This window comes from Pongo abelii, chromosome 2 (assembly GCF_028885655.2).
Source record: "Pongo abelii isolate AG06213 chromosome 2, NHGRI_mPonAbe1-v2.0_pri, whole genome shotgun sequence".
Lineage (NCBI taxonomy): Eukaryota > Metazoa > Chordata > Mammalia > Primates > Hominidae > Pongo > Pongo abelii.
Genome location: NC_085928.1, coordinates 194,276,534 through 194,296,729, shown reverse-complemented (window position 1 = coordinate 194,296,729; position 20,196 = coordinate 194,276,534). Strand labels below are relative to the sequence as shown.

General features: G+C 52.6%; 1 protein-coding gene across 2 annotated transcripts in view; it reads right to left on the bottom strand.

Moving 5' to 3' along the window:
• Window positions 1-2,410: 2,410 nt before the first annotated feature.
• Window positions 2,411-20,196, bottom strand: part of ECE2 (endothelin converting enzyme 2) — a 43,504-nt gene continuing 25,718 nt past the window's right edge. The window contains exons 1-19 of one of the 2 annotated variants that reach the window (XM_024244555.3): window positions 19,224-19,394; window positions 18,711-18,935; window positions 18,391-18,526; window positions 17,951-18,166; window positions 17,368-17,492; window positions 17,104-17,250; window positions 16,859-16,924; window positions 11,462-11,650; window positions 10,337-10,479; window positions 9,849-9,963; window positions 7,512-7,622; window positions 5,919-6,017; window positions 5,736-5,813; window positions 5,096-5,199; window positions 4,786-4,896; window positions 4,593-4,660; window positions 4,223-4,413; window positions 4,015-4,110; window positions 2,411-3,380 (exon numbers count right to left, since the gene is read on the bottom strand). In XM_024244555.3, the coding sequence (XP_024100323.1) occupies window positions 3,204-3,380; window positions 4,015-4,110; window positions 4,223-4,413; window positions 4,593-4,660; window positions 4,786-4,896; window positions 5,096-5,199; window positions 5,736-5,813; window positions 5,919-6,017; window positions 7,512-7,622; window positions 9,849-9,963; window positions 10,337-10,479; window positions 11,462-11,650; window positions 16,859-16,924; window positions 17,104-17,250; window positions 17,368-17,492; window positions 17,951-18,166; window positions 18,391-18,526; window positions 18,711-18,935; window positions 19,224-19,262 (2,436 nt within the window). In that variant the 5' untranslated portion in view covers window positions 19,263-19,394 and the 3' untranslated portion in view covers window positions 2,411-3,203. Of the gene's footprint in view, window positions 3,381-4,014; window positions 4,111-4,222; window positions 4,414-4,592; window positions 4,661-4,785; window positions 4,897-5,095; window positions 5,200-5,735; window positions 5,814-5,918; window positions 6,018-7,511; window positions 7,623-9,848; window positions 9,964-10,336; window positions 10,480-11,461; window positions 11,651-16,858; window positions 16,925-17,103; window positions 17,251-17,367; window positions 17,493-17,950; window positions 18,167-18,390; window positions 18,527-18,710; window positions 18,936-19,223; window positions 19,395-20,196 lie in introns of those variants that run through there. The other variant, XM_024244554.3, reaches the window with a different exon arrangement.

Genomic DNA, 20,196 nt, shown 5'->3' with positions numbered 1-20,196 from the left:
TCTGCCAAGCCTGTCTCCTCAGTCATTATGCTGTCTGACATTATAAATCTCATCTGAATGTCACAAGTCACTTATTACTATCTCTTTGGGTTGTGGAATTTGCTAAGCCCATGGATTCACTTTTTAGAGCATTAAAGCAGAAATGCTCCTCAAAGATCGTCTCATCCAATTCACTCGTTTTACAGACTGCAGAAGATACTGAAACCTGAAGGCCTAATGTCACACAGCTCAAGGGTGGCAGAGCTGGAGCTAGACCAGGCCTGCAGAAGTGATGGCCTCCTCTTTCCAATACACGCAGCCATTTACCCTGGAGTCATGCTCTTAGAGACTCAGGCTGTGCTTTACCTGGGTCACGGAGTTCCTCAGGACACTTTCCTCCTTTCTGAGCAGTCGGCTACTTTCTTCCTTTCGTGGCCAGCCAGCACTTTGAGGTCACATGACAGAGATCCACATACAGCTCTTTATGGAGAGATTGTGGGACACATACTATTGCCATTCACCAAGGGGCCAAGGACCAGCAGCAATCATAACCAGAGCTTCACTCCTCCCCTTCCACACTGAACAAACTCATCCCTACTTGCACCTTGGAGAGCACTAAGGTTTTTTTGTGTTTTTTTGTTTGTTTTTGAGACGGAGTCTCGATCTGTAGCCCAGGCTGGAATGCAGTGGCGCAATCTCAGCTCACTACAACCTCCACCTCCCAGGTCCCGGTTCAAGTAATTCTCCTGCCTCAGCCTCCCAAGTAGCTGGGATTACAGGCACGCACCACCACGCCCAGCTAATTTTTGTATTTTTAGTAGAGATGGGGTTTCACCATGTTGGCCAGGCTGGTCTCAAACTCTGGACCTTGTGATCAGCCCGCCTCGGCCTCCCAAAGCGCTGGGATTATAGCTGTGAGCCACCACGCCCGGCCTAGAGCACTGAGTTTTAAAGAGAATTGAGATGGAGGCCAGGTGCTGTGGCTCACGCCTGTAATCCCAGCACTTTGGGAGGCTGAGGCAGGTGGATCACTTGAGGTCAGGAGTTTGAGACCAGCCTGGCCAACATGGTGAAACCCCATCTCTACTAAAAATACAAAAATTAGCTGGGCGTGGTGGCACATGCCTGTAATCTCAGCTACTCAGGAGGCTGAGGCAGGAGAATCACTTGAACCTGGGAGGTGGAGGTTGCACCACTGCACTCCAGCCTAGGCGAGAGAGTGAGGGTCCATCTCAAGAATAAAAAATAAAGAGAATTGAGATTGGACTCTTTCCACTGTTTTGCTGTAGTTCTCATTTCATAGGTGAAGAAACTGAGGCTCATGGAGGTTAGCGAACAGGCTGAAGCTCACAAAACTATCAGAGCTTCCATTTCAGTCCAGCTCTCTTTGACTGCAGTGAAGTAGTTAGGGTTAGATCTGTAAAATGGAGACTAGAGTATTTGTAAAGGGCAGTTGCTGCAAGGATTAGGTGAGCTCATGAAGGTGAAAGTGCCAACAGAAGAAGAGTCACCTAAGGGAAGAAGAAACTTCTCATTCATCAGTTTTGTTTTTATTTTTTTCCTAAGAGATGAGGTCTTGCTATGTTGCCCACGCTGGATTTGAACTCCTGAGCTTAAGCTATCCTCCCACCTCAGCATCCCGAGTAGTTGGGACTACAGGCGCACCACCTCACCTATCTTGTTCATTTTTGTATCACCAATGCCTGACACATTGTTGATAAATCAATATATTTTTTGAAAATAAGCCTATGAATGTATAAATTAATAAATGGATGAATGAATAAAGAAATGAGCCACCTAGCACAGGTGCCTGGAACACGGGAGGTATTCAATCAACGTTCCTTTTCCCTCCCTCACTCTGGAGGGTAGAGGCCATATGTGCAGTCTCTGTGCCTGGCACTTGGTAGGCCTGATGAGTGTGTGTAGGTGGAATGGCTGACTCTTGGGAGCTCTGAGCCTTTGAGGCTAGAAGGAAATGTTTGTCTTTTCAGCTACAAGCAGAGGCCAGGGCTTTGAGCTCTGGGAGCTCAGGGAGTGATATGCCCAGGACTTCCCACCACTGCAGGGTAAGGGCCGCCCATCTTCCAAGTTGACCCTGGCCCAGTAGTTACCCAGACTCAGTGTCAGGCCCGGCTGCACACACCAGTGGAGGGAAGCAGCAAATCCTTCCAGCTGTAGAACAGCTGAGGATGGGGCTATGGCCGCCAGTTAGCAGACAATGTATTCTGCCCAGCCAGACTCAACTTCCTTCCATTCCTCCATCCTGCCTCTCTTTCTCTGTCTTCTCTGGGCTTCAAATCTCAGTCCCCTGTATCTGCTGAGTGAGTAAATGAGCACTGAGGAGAGTGGCTGGCATACAGTAGTTGCTCTGTAGACGCTGGTGGAATGAGTGAATGGATACATGAAAACAGGACTGAAGGAAGAGACAGGCTGACAGATGCATGTCTATTTATTGGCACAGGGTCCTATAAGGGCCAAGACCACACTCTCCCACCCTCTTTTCTGTAAAAATAAACTCTGTTCTTCCTTTTCCCTGCTCTATCTGCTTTCCTGCTTTGTCCAGGGAGAATCAATCATTCGCTAAGGCTTGTGCCCTAAGACACAGGAACCAGTACCCGCTACACATATGCACTTCCCCTCTCAGCCCAGGGAAACGGTGGGTAGCAGGAGGCTTTCAGAGGCCCTTGGGCTTCCACTAGGAGCTGTCAGTGAAGGTCAGCAGCAGCATTGGGAGCAGTGGCACAAGGAGCACAGGGTGAGGTGGGGGTAGCCCCTGAGGGCGAGCCAGACAGAGCTGAGTCCACCCCTAAGTGTGCACTGAGTGAGCCTGGGGAGAAGCCCAGGAGGTACACCACCCAGGCCTGCGGGTCACAGTGGGGCAGGCACAGCAGGCCCCATGGCCGCCAGGCTGAGTGAGCTTGGGGCCAGAAGAGGCAGACTCCTTCCTATGGGAACTGGCCTCCCCGCCCAGACCTCTTCCAGGCAGGGTGACACGGAAAGATGTCACAGTGAATGATGGGGGCTCTGTTGGAGGCAGGGGCACCCCCAAAGCAGAGGCACAATGTGGTGATTGAGGAGGGTCTGTACTCATGTCACCTGTGGTGGGGAGGGACTAGACCCAGCCCAGCTTGCATTTGCTTCCTCCCAACCCAAGAGCAAACAGCTTTGTCAGGAGAGCTGCCCCAGGTCTGGTGACAGCTGGCCATTTCTCCCCTGATCCAGGTCTACCACACCTCACACAGCTGCCCCGGGTTCATGGGAGAGCCGACAGGGCAGCCGAAGTGCCGCAGGAAGTCACGGGAGTTGGAGAGAGTGCCCAGCACGCGGAAGCGGGCAGGGCTGTGGGGGTCGGTCACCAGCCCCTCGTGAGAGCTCTCTGGTGTGCGGACCGAGCACCACACCTGCGGGCCAGGACAGACATGGGGGCATATGGTGTCTAGTGTGGAGCCGGGCCTTAGGGTCAGCTACAGCCATCCCAGGGGCACAAACCACCACCGCTGCAGCCCCTCCCAGGTTCCTTCCAAACCTGCCCTGGACATCGGGTTGCCCAGCATGGACATGACGAGGGGAAAAAGCGGAGCCCCGGAAGCTGCCTGCTGTGGCTGCCCAGCGGAGGCTCTGCCTGAGTCCTTGCTCTGCCACTTACTCTATTCCTGGGCAGCCCCGGACAGGCCACTCTGCGTCCCAAGCTTTAGTTTCCTGCATGTCTCCCTCACAGGAACAGCATGAGGATCAATGTTTGCCCCCTTCACCACCCTTTGCCCCACCCTGTGCCCCGCAAGCACGACAACCTTGCCCTTTGAGCTATGTGAAATCCTACCAAGGCGTTCTCCCACTCAGGCCTCTTCAGGCTGCCTTTGTGGGCCCTGGCTGGCCAGAGGCTCTGGGCACGGGCCTTCCCAGCCCACCTTTCACGCCCCAGCCTCAGCCCCATTCCCCAGCCCCTTTGACACGTGCCCCAGACTTCTCCTAATGACATACTCAGGAGGGAGCAGGACAAAGGGGCAGACCCCAGGCCTTCTGAGAGGGTGATACCTGGGCAAATCCCACGAAGAAGAGCTGGTGGTTGGTAAGCCCCACGGCTGGCAGTTGCTGCTCCTCCCCATGCTTTCTCAGCCATGCTTTGTAAGCCTGGGGACAGAACAGTGGGCAGCAAGCCCATCCAGGCCTGCCCCCATCCACCCAGCACCTTTCACCCAGGCCAGCAGGCCTCAGCCGCTGGAGGGCTGGTCAGGCCACTCACATTGTAGGCAGCCTTCAGCCCCCCGTTGTCGGCAATGTTCTCCCCCAGCGTCTGGCGGCCGTTGAGCCTCTCCCCATTGACCTGGTATTGATTGTACTGTTCCTCCATGCAGGCCGTGTGGTTCCGGAAGGCTGCCAGGGACTCATTCTGCCACCAGGGCCGCAGGTTCCCTTCTTTGTCATACTCGCGCCCTGAGGAGAACTCACCTTTGCACCCCACCAAAACCAGAGCTCATCCCTTGGGGGCAGCAGTGCCCCCACCAGCCCTGGTCCACAGACTTCAGGGCCCTTGGGGCTACATCAATGTCCCAAGGCCTTGCAGGAGCCACTGGGAATTCTAGGCTAGAGGGGACGACTCGATGGGCCCCTACCTTGGTCATCAAAGGCATGTGTCAGCTCGTGGCCCATGACCACACCGATGCCACCGAAGTTCAGGGCCCTGGTAGGTGAGGAATGGCAAGTGAGGACATGGTGGGGGTACTTCTGAATCCCACCTCCAGCCCTGCTCCCAGCTCAGCCACAGGCCCAGGCCCCAGCACCCAGCCCCTCCTGCTTCAGACACACTTGGGGTGGTTGCGGGCATAGAAGGGGGCCTGCAGGATGCCAGCGGGGAAGACGATCTCATTCTTAGTTGGAAGGTAGTAGGCATTCACTGTCTGGGGGGTCATGCTCCACCTGGTGGAGGAAGAGGGAGAGGCTGAGGCTCCCGACTCTCCTGACACTGCTCCCCTCCCAGCAGCCCTGCCCTACCTCCTGCAAGGGTATAGGGCTGCCGGTCTGGGACCAGTCTTGCCACCCTTTTCCCCCACCCCAGGAAACCTTCCCCCACCTCTCCTGCCACCCCTAGTGTCTATGTCCGCCCCCTCATTCTCACTGGTCTCGGCTGGGAGGCTTGCGGAGCTGGTCAGCCATAACCTTGGCAGAGAAGTTGTACAAATTCAACATGTTTTGGAAGAAAGAATCTTCAGAAATTTCATACTATGGGAAAGGTGGGAAGTAGAAAGAGAGCAAGAGAATCCATTGGAGAAGATAATAGCCCCAGTTTGGCTACTCATTAGTATCTCTCCAAACCTCAGTTTCCTCAACTGTAAAATATCTAGTAAACCATAATTGGCAATATTTAAAGGCCATTTATGTTATGGGTGCTGTTTTTTTACATACTGTATTCATTTATCTCACAACAACCCTATGAGGTAGGCACTAGTAGGACCCCCATTTTACAGACAATGAAACCGAGGCCTAGAGAGACTTTGTTAAGGTTACAAAGTTAGGGGTAGAAACAGAATTTGATTAGGCTTGACTCCAAATCTTGGCTCTTTAACACTATATTTCACTGCTGTTTGGCCTGCAGCCTGTCACAGAGCCAACATTTTAACAATGCTGGTTACCTCCATCTGCCTCTAAAAGAAACTGACAAGCACCTCTTTCCCAGTGCTTGAGCCCCAATTACTAAGCCCAGGGAACAGTGCCCTCTACAGGGCTGAAGTTCAGTACTGATGAGCGTAGGTACTCACCCCATCGTAAACATCATCCAGCTCTTTAGGCTCCAGGATAAAGTCTGGGAAACCAATCATATCATAGATGGCGTCTGCCTGAAGAGACCAAGTTAAGGGTTTGTTTCCTTCCCCAGGTTCCTAGCAAAACTGTATCCTTGAACCCCACCTCAAGATGGCGCCCCAACCCTAGCCACCGCTCACTTTCTCCTTGGCTGCCTGGCGGGTCTTCTCATCCATCCAAACCAGCTGTCCCAGGGCCTCCTCAAATGCAGTCCGGATTTCACTGATCATCCCCTCTGCCTGGGAAGGAGGAGGCAAAGTCAGCCTTCCCCTGCACTGAATGCATCCCTGCCCCCGCCCATCCACCCTGGTGCCCCACCCCGTCCCCCCAGGGGAAATGGGAACGTATAGACTAATGAAATACGGCTGAGCACCTGGAGAGGATGAGAAGGAAACACCATTTGTAAAGGTACTGGGATTGTGGCTGGCTTTTTTCTTAATTAAATAAACATTTTAATTGACAATAAGTTCATCAAATTATATTATAATTTAATATAGTGCAATGATTTTTTTTTTTTTTTTGAGACAGAGTCTGGGTGTGTCACCTAGGATGGAGTGCAGTGGCGCGATCTCGGCTCACTGCAACCTCCACCTCCCAAGTTCAAGCGATTCTCCTGCCTCAGCCTCCCAAGTAGCTAGGATTACAGGCTCCTGCCACCACGCCCGTGTAATTTTTCTATTTTTAGTACAGCCGGGGTTTCACCATCTTGGCCAGGTTGGTCTTGAACTCCTAACCACGTGATCCACCCACCTCAGCCTCCCAGAGTGCTGGGATTACAGGCGTGAGCCACCACGCCCAGCCTAGTGCAATGATTTTTATCTGATTATGAAAAGAGAGCATTCACAGAAAATTTGGAAAATTGAGAATTGAAGAACAGACCAGTTATAAATCACTCATTCATAGATAAGTTCTTTTAACATTTCGATTACCCACTTCTAGAGTTTTTCCCTCCCCTGATATGCATATAAAATATGGAATTATGTTGTGTAAGGTATATATTTTTGTAACCTACTTTTTTCACTGAAAGGTATATCAGCCATTTAAGGATCCTCACAACCCATCCTAACCACAATTTATTTTTCCTTTACCCTATAGTTGGACATTTAACCTGTTCTCATTTTCTGCTATTATAAACAACATTGCCATAAAAACCATAAACATCTTTACAGGTAATACTTTAAGCACATCCATTATCATATCCTAATAAACAAATATTTCTTCTAGTTATATAGTTAAATATAAACACATAGACAACCGTAAAGGACTTTTATAATCCCATTGCCCAAAGCAGCACTCAGCACTACTTCATTTGTTCATGAATTTACATCCAGTTATTTTTCTTTTCTTTTCTTTTTTTTTTTTTTTTTTTTTGAGACAGAGTCTCGCGCTGTCGCCCGGGCTGGAGTGCACTGGCGTGATCTCGGCTCACTGCAACCTCCACCTCCCGGGTTCAAGTGATTCTCCTGCCTCAGCCTCCCGAGTAACTGGGATTACAGACACCTGCCACCACGCCCGGCTAATTTTTTGTATTTTTAGTAGAGACCGGGTTTCACCATGTTGGCCAGACTGGTCTCGAACTCCTGACCCCGTGATTCACCCGCCTTGGCCTCCCAAAGTGCTGGGATTACAGGCGTGAGCCACCGCGCCTGGCTCCCGTTGTTTTTCTATATGTCTGCACATACATGAACAGTCAATTTTGAGGGCATAGTGTTGAAAGAATCTTGTAGACTCACAATTTCTTTGCTTTGCCGGTCAAACGTGGCCTTCACGAAGAGGGAGCCCAAAGCGAAGCCAAGGGCGTCATCCGTGTTGGAGATGCAGGTCTGCCACCTCGGCACACAGGACTGTTAAGGGACAAAGAGCCAGGACCCCAGAGATGGCTGTGTCCTCCAGGCAGAGGGCCTTTCTCTGTCACTGGGGCTAGCAGCCCTTCTCAGCTCTGGACAAGAGTCCTGGGTTTGCTCAGCACCACATCTGTCTTTTTTTGAGACAGGGTCTCGCTCTGTCACCCAGGCTGGAGTATAGTGGTGCAATCACTGCTCACTGCAACCTCTGTCCCCCGGGCTCAAGTGATCCTCCCACCTCAGCCTCCCGAGTAGCTGGGACCCCAGGCATGTGCCACCACACCCAGCTATTTTCTTTTGTATTTTTAGTAGAGAAGGGGTCTCACCATGTTTCCCAGGCTGGTCTTGAACTCCTGAGCTCAAGCGATCTGCCTGCTTTGGCCTCCCAAAGTGTTGGGATTACAGACATGAGCCACCACGCCCAGCCCACAACTAATTTTATATCCAGTCAGTCCCCCATGCAAGAAACCTGGGAGTCACTCCAGCTTCCTCCATCTCCCTAACCCCCACATTCAGTCTATCAGCAGTTTCTACTACTTTGACATTTTTTTTTTTTTGAGATGGAGTCTCACTCTGTCACCCAGACTGGAGTGCAGTGGTGCAATCTCGGCTCACTGCAAGCTCCGCCTCCCGGGTTCATGCCATTCTCCTGCCTCAGCCTCCCGAGTAGCTGGGACTAAAGGCGCCCGCCACCACGCCTGGCTAAATTTTTTGTATTTTTAGTAGAGACGGGGTTTCACCGTGGTAGCTAGGATGGTCTTGAACTCCTGACTTCAAGTGATCCGCCCACCTTGGCCTCCCAAAGTGCTGGGATTACAGGCATGAGCTGCGGCGCCCTGCCTGCTTTGATTTCTTAATCATCTTTCCCCGTCCACTCAAGTGGACGGGGAAAATGATCACCACTTCCCTGCCCTATAACACTATCATCTTGAACTCCTGAGCTCAAGCAGTCCACCCACTTCAGCCTCCCAAAATGCTGTGATTACAGGCACGAGCCACCACACCCAGTCTGCAATTGCCTTTTTTTTTTTTTTTTTTTAAACAGAGTTTTGCTCTTGTAGCCCAGGCTGGAGTGCAGTGACGCTGTCTCAGGTCACTGCAACCTCCAGGTTTAAGTGATTCTCCTGCCTCAGCCTCCCGAGTAGCTGGGATTACAGTTGCTTGCCACCATGCCCAGCTAATTTTTTCTATTTTTAGTAGAGATGGGGTCTCACCATGTTGGCGAGGCTGGTCTTGAACTCCTGACCTCAGGTGATCCACCTGCCTTGGCTTCCCAAAGTGCTGAGATTACAGGCATGAGCCACCGCACCCGGCCTGCATTCGCCTCTTAACTGGACACCCTGACTCCATTCTCATCCTGCTGCTCCCCTCCATCTTCCATTTAGCCACCAGAAATATCATTTCATACATAACCCAATTGTGTTTCTCCTCTCCATGGCTACTCCCATGGAGCCCCATCTGTGAAAGAATCAAGGCCGGACTTCCAGACACAATATTCAGGTCCCTTCCTGAGTGCCCTATGCCCACCTTACCAAACCCCGTCTCTCAGTTGCCCTCTTCTCAAGCTCATGCCAGAACGTGTGTAAAGCCACCATGCTCCTTTTGGCCTCTAGGAATTTGCACATGCCGTTCCTTGTCTCTGGAATGCCCTTCTCCCCGGCTTTCTTGCTGAACTCTTCCATCACACGGCACCTCTCAGAGAAGGTTCTCTGATGCCATTCCCTACCATCCCCCCAGGTGAAATGTGCTGTCCCACCTCTGTCCTACAGCACAAAAGTCTTTCACTCAGTGTGAGCAGTTATCACCACAAAATGAAATGTATTTGTTTACATGTGCACTCCCCCCACTTAATGGGGCATCTTGAAACTAAATACTCATTTATTTATTATATCCTGTCCATTCTCCTCATCAAAGCCGAGTGCCTATACATACCATGTACTGTGCAGGTGCTTCACTTACATTAACTCAGCTAATACTCTTCCTGACAACCCTCCAAGTTATTCCTGCTTTACAGAGCAAGAAATGGAGAGTCAGAGAGGCTATGTGACATGCCTACAGGCTAGAAAATGAATGAGTTGGGATTGGAACCCAAGTCGGCTTGCTTCCAAATTCTGCGCTCCATACTATGCACCTGTGCACCATGAGGCACATGGTGCCTGACACACTGAAGCTGTGCCGCATCGGCTAGACTGGATCAGAACGTGGAGGCAAAATCAGAGAGCCCACCTTCTTAGTGCCATAGAGGGTCTCCAGCAGCTTCTCTTGTGCAGACTCAAAGCGTCGATCCAGGCTTGAGGTCGTCTTTTGCACCAGGTTCCAGATCAGGTAATTGTTCAGGATGCTGACAACCAGACCAGAAAATAAGAAAAGGGCAGGTGGGATGCCCTTCCTACCGCCCCAAACCAGCCCCCAGGAACAGGCAGGCTGCAGGAGTCCCGAGAGGCGTATGTGGAAGCGGTCCCAGCGTTCCTCTTTGGTCCCAGGGCCACACATCTGCCTGTAGAGGTCAGGCTGGAGAGCAGTGTGGGAACGGATATCACAGGGAGCACCCTGCAACCCTAGCGCGGAGGAAGAGCCCACAGACATTCTGATTCGATGTTTGGAAGGCCCATAGCATTATGAAATGTTGTTCTGTGTGGCTGGGCCAGTCCACTATGCCCAGCCTTGCTGGAGACCTCCACGGAACCCACCCTCACTCTGGGCTACCCCCACACCTTGGTTCCGTGCGGTTGATGAGCTCTGACACCTGCTGCAAATAATCCATCCCATACACCACCACAGGCTCAGAGTCACTCAACTCCAATGGTGACAGCAAGAAAGACAGGAACTCAAGCCAGTCCATGGAGGGCGCCAGAGCCTGAAAGAAAAAAATCTCAGGCCTTGCCTGCCCAACTCGCTTCCAGCAGAACCCTCCCCCACGGTATGCTGTAGCCTGGGAGCCCTTCCCATTGCCATAGCAACAACTACTGGCTTCATGGTGTATCCTTCCTGTAATATACCCTTTTCCAGGCTTGGGCACCTCCAATCGGGGAGCCCAACCACTTATTAAACAAGGATAACCACTGTGTGTGACATTCAGCTGGGGCCTAGATATTCAAATGTTTTCCTAACAATTGATAAAATACCACTCCCCTGACACCCTGCACATACTGGCTTCTCCAGAACCACACCCCACCCCAACTTTTCCATAATCCAACACCTAAAGTGTTAATGGCCTGGCACAGTACGGGTCCCCCAGTAGAAACTTCCACTTCTTTTTTTTTTTTTTTTTTTTTTGAGGTGGAGTTGTCACCCAAGCTGGAGTGCAATGGTGCGATCTCAGCTCATTGCAACCTCCGCCTCCCAGGTTCAAGCGATTCTTCTGCCTCAGCCTCCCGAGTAGCTGGGATTACAAGCATGTACCACCACACCTGGCTAATTTTTTATTTTTAGTAGAGATGGAGTTTCACCATGTTGGCTAGGCTGGTCTTGAACTCCCAACCTCAGGTGATCCATCCGCCTCAGCCTGCCAAAGTGCTGGGATTACAGGTGTCAGCCACAGTGCCCAGCCTATTGTAATTGTTTTGTGAACATCTCATACAAACTGTTATACATTTTTAACACAATCCCTCCATGCATCTCCAGGCAAAAAGAAAGGGACCAAAGGATGACCCATAAGGGGTGGCCTAAATGGACAGCATTTTTTTCCCCAGGACAGCAGCAGTGCAGCTGGGGAGCACAGAAAAGCAAGGGAATGAGGAAAGGACTGGCTGCCTTGGGGAGACAGCATGGAGGGAAGCTGGGTGGTCTGTGCCAGGGCTGGCCCCTCTCAGATGTCTCCAGTCCCCTGCCTGCCCCACCTGCAGCTCCGAAATGCTCATCTTGTGATAGATCTTCTCCTCATCGCGCCGCTGGTCCTGGGGCACTGTGATGTTGGCCAGTTGTATCTCCAACTCCAGCACCTGCTGCATCTGCTCCCTCGTGGAGGTGGGCCGCCCACCCAGCAGCATCCCCAGCTCCTCCATGTAATCCAGATAGGCAGTGAGCACCTGTCAAGGCCCAGGTGATCCTCAGAGCCCAGCAACAAGTCCTGCCCAAGGCTGAGATCTGTTCTTACCACCACCTCTGCTCACTATCTCTTCTGCTTGATCCTTCTGGAAGCCTTCCTGGATGACCTGTTTCATTTCTGACACACTGCTTACCGCCATTGGCTAAGTATTGTTTACTTACTTCTTCTTCTTCTTCTTTTTTTTTTTTTTTTGAGACGGAGTCTCACTCTGTTGCCCAGGCTGGAGTGCAGTGGCACGATCTCGGCTCACTGCAACCTCTACCTCCTGGATTCAAGCGATTCTCCTGCTGCAGCCTCCTGAGTAGCTGGGACTACAGGTGTGTGCCACCACGCCTGGCTAATTTTTTGTATTTTTAGTAGAGATGGGGTTTCACCATGTTAGCCAGGCTGGTCTTGAACTCCTGACCTCAGGTGATCTGCCCGCCTCGGCCTCTCAAAGTGCTGGGATTACAGGCGTGAGCCACTGCACCTGGCCAAGTTTACTTACTTCTATACTTGTTTATCATCTATTTCCCCAAGGAGAAGGTGAGTTCCAGCAGAGCATTGTTCCAAGTTACAGCAGCTTACTCACTACTTTCTCTAGGGACTAGAACACAGAGTAAGTGCTCTGCAAATGTCTGTCCAGCAGATGGGCCTGCTTCCCATACTGCTTTGCCTTCTCGTTTCCCAGATCCCTGCTAGTTGTCCCAGCCCATCAGTGACCATGTGCCTATACTGAACAGCTGACTGGACCTCACAGGGGATTGGGACCATGGTGTCCTCAGGCCTCTATTACCTCCCATCCTGCCAGGCCTCAAACTTGCTGCTTTCTCCACTACCCGCTGGTCTCCAAGGGAGAGAAAAGCATGGAGAAGAAATATTTAGTGACCACTTCTGCAGACATGCATCAGACTCTCTATTAGAGGCTTTCCATACAGTGTGTCTTTTCCTCCCTGCACAGCAACTTCATGAAGTGAAGATGAGTCTCATTTCACACCCCAGGGCAGAAGCTTGGGAAGATGACACGGCTTGACTTCCATCACAAACTAGCAGATGGCAGAGTGAGAATGTGGCCCAGGCCCGATGACCCCAGGGCCATGGTGGCCCTGGCCCTGCCTGGGTCCAATACAAACTCATGCGGCCTCATCCCTGCTGGCCTTGAGGCTCCATGAAGGCAGGGCTGTGTTTGCTTTGTTCACCACTGTAATTTCAGGCCCAAGCGCAGCTGTCTGCCACATAGTAGGTGCTCAATAAATATCTGTTGAATAACAGGATGAAAACCTGCAAACAGACACTCAACACTGCTCTGTGCCAATTCCCTTAACCCTCCCAGAAACAGCTTCCCACTCAACCTGAAGGCCCACCTGGGCTCCCCTAATCGCCAAAGGCCATCTCCTCTTCTACTTACCAAGAAGTTGTAGATCCCTTAATATTCATTCTGTGTATTTCAAATTCCTTCTGTCTCTCACCTCTCCTCTTACTTGCTGCTGGCATCAGAGGAAGAGGTTTGAGTACCAATCCCAGTCATCCCAGCTCCTGAGGGGGATAGTTAGCTAAACCAGTGATCTCACCTTACCCCTTCTCTCCCTACCTCCTCACCTTCAGCTTAGTGCTTACTTTTGAGATTCTCCTGAACCCTGCTTTACTTTTAGTTTTTTGTTGTTGTTGTTGTTTGTTTGTTTGAGATGGTGTCTCCCTCTGTTGCCCAGGCTGAAGTGCAGGTGTGTGATCTCGGCTTGCTGCAACCTCTGCCTCCCGGGTTCAAGCGATTCTCCTTCCTGAGCCTCCTCAGTGACTGGGATTACAGGCACGGGCCACCACGCCTGGCTAATTTTTGTATTTTTAGTAGAGACAGTGTTTCGCCATGTTGGCCAAGCCGGTCTCGAACTCCTGACCTCAGGTAATCTGCCCACCTCGGCCTCCCAAAGTGCTGGGGCCACAGGCGTGAGCCACTGCACCCAGCCTACTCTTAGTTTTCATCCTATCTTAACCTTTTGTGTTGCATCTTTCTCTAGATCCCAGCACAGGAGGCTTCCTGAAGGCAACCAGTGACATGCTGACAGCCAAACCCAAGTCTTTCCTCTTGCCCCTTCCAAAGGGTTGAGGGATGTGGTTCTCTCCCAAATTGTAAAAATTATCTCCTCCCCTGACTCAGATGATGTCAAAATCACACATCTGTTCACATCACTTTTGAGTTTCCCTTTCCATTTCTTTTGGGATGAATCCTAAATTTGGCCCACAATGCTCCTGCATAGTGTGAGCCTATGGGCCTGTCCAGAAGGCCTTGGCCCGCATGCCCCTCCTGCTCCCTCTCCCATTGAGAATGGCCAGTGGGCCGGCCATATGCCTTCCCACCTTGGAGCCTTTGCATAACCTATTGCCTTTGCAGAGCCCTCTCCCTTCATTGCAGCCTATCTGCACCCTGGAACTAGGCAGGTTCCTGGTCACACTTGCTCTCAGAACCCTATGCTTCTCCTTTATAATAGTCCCAACAACTGGAAACAAGACAATTGTGTAGTGAACTGTTTTATGCCTTCTCCCCCACTCAGAGGGTAGTGGAAGTGTCTTGATCACCATATGCCTAGAGGAGGGTCTGGCCAAGGGATGCTCAGCAGATGTTTCTGAATGAATGACAGAAGGACAAATGGTTGTCCTACTCCACAGCAATCTCTTTTGCTGACTCTCCCACTGCCCTTAAAATACAAGGATCTCCTTCTGTCCTTTCTCTGTCCTCCTGTCTCACCTCTTCAAAGTCTTTGTTTAGGTTTCTTTTTTCTTTTCTTTCTTTTTTTTTGAGACAGAGTCTTGCTCTGTTGCCCAGGCTGGAGTGCAGCGGTGCCATCTTGGCTCACTGCAACTTCCACCTCCCGGGTTCAAGCGATTCTCCTGCCTCAGCCTTCCAAGTAGCTGGGATTACAGGCACCCGCCACCACGTCAGGCTAATTTTTGTATTTTTAGTAGAGATGGGGTTTCACCATGTTGGTCAGGCTGGTTTCAACCTCCTGACCTCGAGTGATCCACCTGCCTTGGCCTCCCAAAGTGCTGGGATTACAGGCGAGAGCCACCACACCTGGCCCAATTTTTGTATTTTTAGTAGAGATGGGGTTTTACCATGTTGGCCAGCTGGTCTCAAACTCCTGACCTCAAGAAATCAGGCCGCCTCGGCCTCCCAAAGTGTTTGGATTACAGCCACCCTGCCTGGCCTGGTTAGGTTTCTAAGGAGATGCCCCTCAGGCCTCTGGATCCTTTCAGGCTTATTCTCTCTTCAGGACTCCACATAGCTTTCCCAGCTGCCTGCTGACCTCTCTGTATGTAAGGTGCCCAGGTCCCATCAAACTCACATGTCTAAAAGGAGCAGCTCCCACACCCTGAGCATCTGCCACATGCAGGAGCATAAGTTTGTACCTCTGACCTACTCCAAACACCGTATGAGGTTGATGCTATGATCCCGTTTACGGATGAGGGAACAGCCTCAGAGAGATTAATCAACTTGCACCAAGCAGCAGAGCTGGGACTGAAATCCAGGTCTGACTCCAAAGTCTCTCCTAGTCCTGTGACGTTGCACTGTCTCCTCTTTCTCAATGTACCCTAAGCTGGCTCTTCCTACAGACACCCCTAATTCCCAAGGGACCCCTCCATTCCACCATCACGAAAGTGTACAGCTTCAGCCATCTTCACCTCTTCCCTCCTCTAACATCCAGGCACCAAGAACTCATGATTCTGACTTGATGATATCGCTTACATCCTTCCCTTCCTACCATTCCTTCTGCCACCTCTTTCATTTGGGACCTTCCTGACTCAGAGCACGGAGTACCGCAGACGCTCTTAATTCATCTCCAGGCTTTCTTTCTCACATCTACTTTTCACACCCCAAACAAACTGACTTCCCAAAACACTGCGCTCCCTCCCTACTTTGGAGCATGCAATGGCTCTCCGAGAGCTACAGAATAAACTCCGTAGTGTGCTATTCAAGGTCCCCTCCATAACCCATTCCTGCCCACTTCTCCAGCCTCTCATCTGCCTTGAGTTCTATATTTTACCACAGTGGACCCCTTGCCATGGTCCAGGCACACCTAGCCTTTCCCTTGTCAACACTTTTTTTTTTTTGAGATGAAGTCTCGTTGTGTTGCCCAGGCTGGAGTGCAGTACTGCCATCTTGGCTCACTGCAACCTCTGCCTCCTGGATTCAAGCAATTCTCTTTGCCTCAGCCTCCCAGGTAGCTGAGATTACAGGCGCACGCCACCATGCCTGGCTAATTTTTGTATTTTTAGTAGAGACGGGTTTTCACCATGTAGGCCAGCCTGGTCTCGAACTCCTAACCTCAAGTGATCCGCCGGCCTCAGCCTCTCAAAGTGCGGGGATTACCGGTGTGAGCCACTGTGCTCGGCCTCATCAACACTTTTGTTTAAACTGTTCTTTCTTTCTTTTTCTTTTCTTTTTTTTTTTTTGAGTTGGAGTCTCGCTCCATCACCCAGGCTGGAGTGCGGTGGCACGATCTTGGCTCACTGCAACCTCCGCCTCCCAGGTTCAGGCAATTCTCCTGTTTCAGCCTCCCGAGTAGCTGGGACTACAGGCGCCTGCCACCACGACTGGCTAATTTTTGTATATATAGTAGAGATGGGGTTTCACCTTGTTGGTCAGGCTGGTTTCAAACTCCTGACCTCAGGCGATCCACCCACCTCGGCCTCCCAAAGTGCTGGGACTACAGGCATAAGCCACCGCACCTGGCCTAAACTTCTTTCTACGCAGCATGCCCTCATCCACTCCTACGTATTCTGCAGGGCCTGGCTCAAATGCAATCTCTTCAGGAAGACTTTGCTGGCTCCCTAAGTCTCTCCTGAATCCTCAGGACCCTCTGGTGAGCTTTGTTCTCAGCTATCTAGGTCCATGAACCCACCGACACTGAACGCTTCCTGTGGCGATGGCTCGGAAACTTATATCTCAGAATTCCCCCACTGGACCTGGCACATAGTAGGTGTCTATGAAACCTACTAGAAGAATAAGAGGAAGGAAGGAAGGAAAAGGGGAAAAAAGGGAGGGAGGGAGGGAGGGAGGAAGAAAAGAAGGAAGAAAGGAGGGACAGTTGGTTCACTAGGTGACAGGATAGGCTCACCTTCCCTGCTCTGACCCTTGGCAAAGGGAAAAGTCAACAGGGATCAGCCCAGCTCAGCAAGGGGTAGGGATGGGGGTTCGGAAGATGTTCCTTACTTTCTCATTGGCAGTTCTGTTTAAGTAGTAATCCCGAGAGGGCAGAAAGAGCCCAGACTGGTCCACCTGCAATGTCAAGGAAAGGAGGTGAGCCCCTCACTTTCCCCACCATGGGAACCTGAATTCCCGAGCAGGGGTCGGGGTGGGGGCAGGGGGTCAGCCCAGCCTGCCTGTCACAGGAGAGGGAAGTCTGGGCTCAGCAAAGGGTCCCCTAAGTCTCTCCCCACCCTTTCCCAGCTCATCACCTGGATGACATTGCTGTTGGAACTCTTAGAGTCGGCACTGATGTAGACGGTGAAGAATGGGGTGGCCCTGTAGGTCCCTGCTACTGCCTTCAACACCTCCATAAAGTTGTCCTGGTCCCAGGGCCCCGTAATGTTCCAACCACCAATCTATGTAGTGACCATAAGCGGAATGATTAGCACAGGAGCTCCCAAAGCATTCCTGGGCCATCTCCTCTCTCAAGGCCCCTCTCGCTCCCCTGCCCTCAGCGGGCTCAGTGGCCCTACCTTGTCAATGAGGTCTCTCAGTGGCTGGGCTCCCAGCTCCTCAATGCGCTCCACCTGTAGGCAAGATAGGTAGAAGCGCTGTGTCTTCCGCTCAGCTTCACTGCTGGAGTTGAAGGTGGTGTTTTCTGTGGGGCAGAACACAGGATCCAGGTGGCAATTACGTTAACTGCTGAGGGGGAGTCCCTGGCCCTTGCTCGGTTTCTCTCCTTGCCTTGTCAATGAGCAGTCCTCCTAATGCAGACCCAGGAAGAGTGTCTGAAACAGCAAGCCGTGGCTTCCTCTCCCTGTCCATGGAGACCCAAGGATATCTAAGCAGTACAGGCTCCCTGGTGTCTACCACACCACGACAGTGCTCCAAACAGAGTACAGAGAAGCGGCCCTCCATCATACCAAGACTTCTGCCCCCATCAAACCCATCCACACTTCTCAAGAGTCCCCTGCTCTCTGCCTCCCCACCCTCTGGAGTGTTCACAGAGCCATCCACTTCCTCATTCATGGACATTAACTATCTGCTAAGTGCCAGGCCCTGTGCTGGGCACAAGGCACATAGGTGGCCCAAGGCCTCCCTAACAGCCCCACTCACCAAGCAGGTGCTTCAGTATGGCCTGGTTTTGGTCCCAGAGGCTGTTGAAGGTGTTCCAGCGAGAACGCCCATCAGGCAGGGGGTTCCTCTGAATCCAGCCCCCACAGGAGAACTGGTAAAAGTCCTCACAGGGGCTCACCCCTCGGTCCAGGGACTCCAGGATTTTTCCAGCCACTCGAATGCAGGCCTCTGTAAGGCAGGTGCTGTGGGATGGGTCTGTGGTAGGGAACACAGCCAGAGGGTGGGAGACTGTCAGTCTGTCTGTCTGGAAGAGGCAAACTCTTTGCAAGGGCCATGACAGCAGGAAGGTTGGGAAGAGAAAGCAAAGCCGGGGGCTTTCTGCAGGGAAGGCTTGGTCCTCACAAATGAAAATCTTAGAGGCCCTTAGGCCTCCAGAACCCCTAGTTATGAACACCGATGAAGAGTGTGGGCCCACCTACCTCTGTGGTACTGGACCCCTAGGGCCACAAGGCAGCCCAGAAGCAGTGCAGCCAGCAGTAGAGAGACACCTGCTAAGACCAGCTCCAGCTGCGTGCGTGAGCCTAACAGCTGTCTTGTCCCCTTCTGGAATCCCACCTGGGGAACACGGGGACAGAGAGTGACTGAGCTGCAGGGCAGGGGTCCAAGATCACCAGAGGGTGAAGCCACGGGCAGTTTTCAGAGCCACAGGGTTAACTTTGGGCCCGGGGGCAATGAGGCCGGCCGGTGAGTTGAGCCCTGAGTCTGTTTTGTGCAACGTCATGGCTTAGCATCGCCTCACCATAGTCCGAGAGCAGAGGCCAGAGATGGAGCGGAGATGGGGGCAGGTGACCCTCCAGAACAGCCCAGAGCTCCTGGGTGTGCCAGGCGTCATGCCAGGGCTGGGGCCTGGTGAGAAAGGGGAAGCCCCCTTGCCCACCTCCATGGCGTCCGGGGAGGCCCCGCCCTCTACGGGGGTCTCGGGTGCGTCTTCATCCCGAAGCGTGGCCCGTTTGTACTCCACCATCTGCCAGACAGTCGGGGTTGCCAACTGAGGTCAGGCAGAGAGGGCTATTTGCCCACGACCCTGCCCCAGTGCTCCCTGCCTCGCGGACCCCTCCCCACTGCGAAGAGGGCCCTTCCCTTCCCACCTGCCCTGCTCTCGGGCCTGGGGTCTGTCTATCACCGCTCCACCAGGCCCGGGACGCAGCCCTACCTCCGCGAGCCGGGCACCGCCTGCCCCTCCGCGGCCGACCCCTCTGCCTCGTCCCCCTCCACCCGCTCCCCTCCCGTGGAGCCCAGGGCCCCCACTCACGTTGCTGCCAGCTCCCAGCTCCTGCAGCGCGACGTTCATGGTGGAGTCGGGCCAGGCGGTGATTCAGGGCTCCCGGCAGCTGGCCCTCTCCCGGGCCGCGGCCCCGGTCCCCTGCCCGGCCCCGCCGCCACCAGCCATCACGGCCGCCGCTTAGCACCCCCGCTCGGCCGCGGAGGCCCCCGCCCGCCCGAGTCCCCCGCCCCACGCGGCGTCCCGCCCGGGGTGGGGGGAGGGTGGGGGAGAGGGAGGAGCGCGCCGAGGCTCTCCGCGGGCTCCAGCTGCCCTCCAGCAACACCGGAGACCCCTCCACGCTTCATGGTCCGCCCCCCATCTCAGCAGCACCCTCCTTCAAGCCACCCATAATTTACTTTCCTAAGAAAAGTAATGAAATTCAACCAGGCCCAGACGTTGCTAATACTCCTTGGCCTGCTTCCCCCAAATTACAGGCTCTCTCCATCCCCTTTAAGCACTTTAGAGAAATTATGTCTTCCCGCAGTAGTCCACACAGCCCCTCTTCAGCCGGCAAATACAGAGCACACAGGCAGTTCACTCACATTCAGGGTGTGCACGTGGTACCTACCTGTGGTACCTACCTATGTGCAGAGAGCACATAGACGCCAAGGACACGGGCAGGCACGACGCCCAGCACACAGTCCGCACACGCACATGAGATGCCCACGGAATGTACACACACTGCATACTCACACACAGTGTACACACGCACAACACACCCAGAGCCAACACACACGCACACTGTGTTTCTGTATGTACACACACCAAGTGCAGGGGGAGCATACACTCCACACACACACAGCCTACACTGACTCTACTCTTCCACGGCGCTTCAAGACCACACTTCTACTCTCCAAGATAACTGCTGTCATCAGATCGTCTCATAAAGGGAGGGTTACAGATGGTGACAAATTGGCAGGGAAAAAAACAGCCATGCACAGATATTTAAAGAAAAGACGTG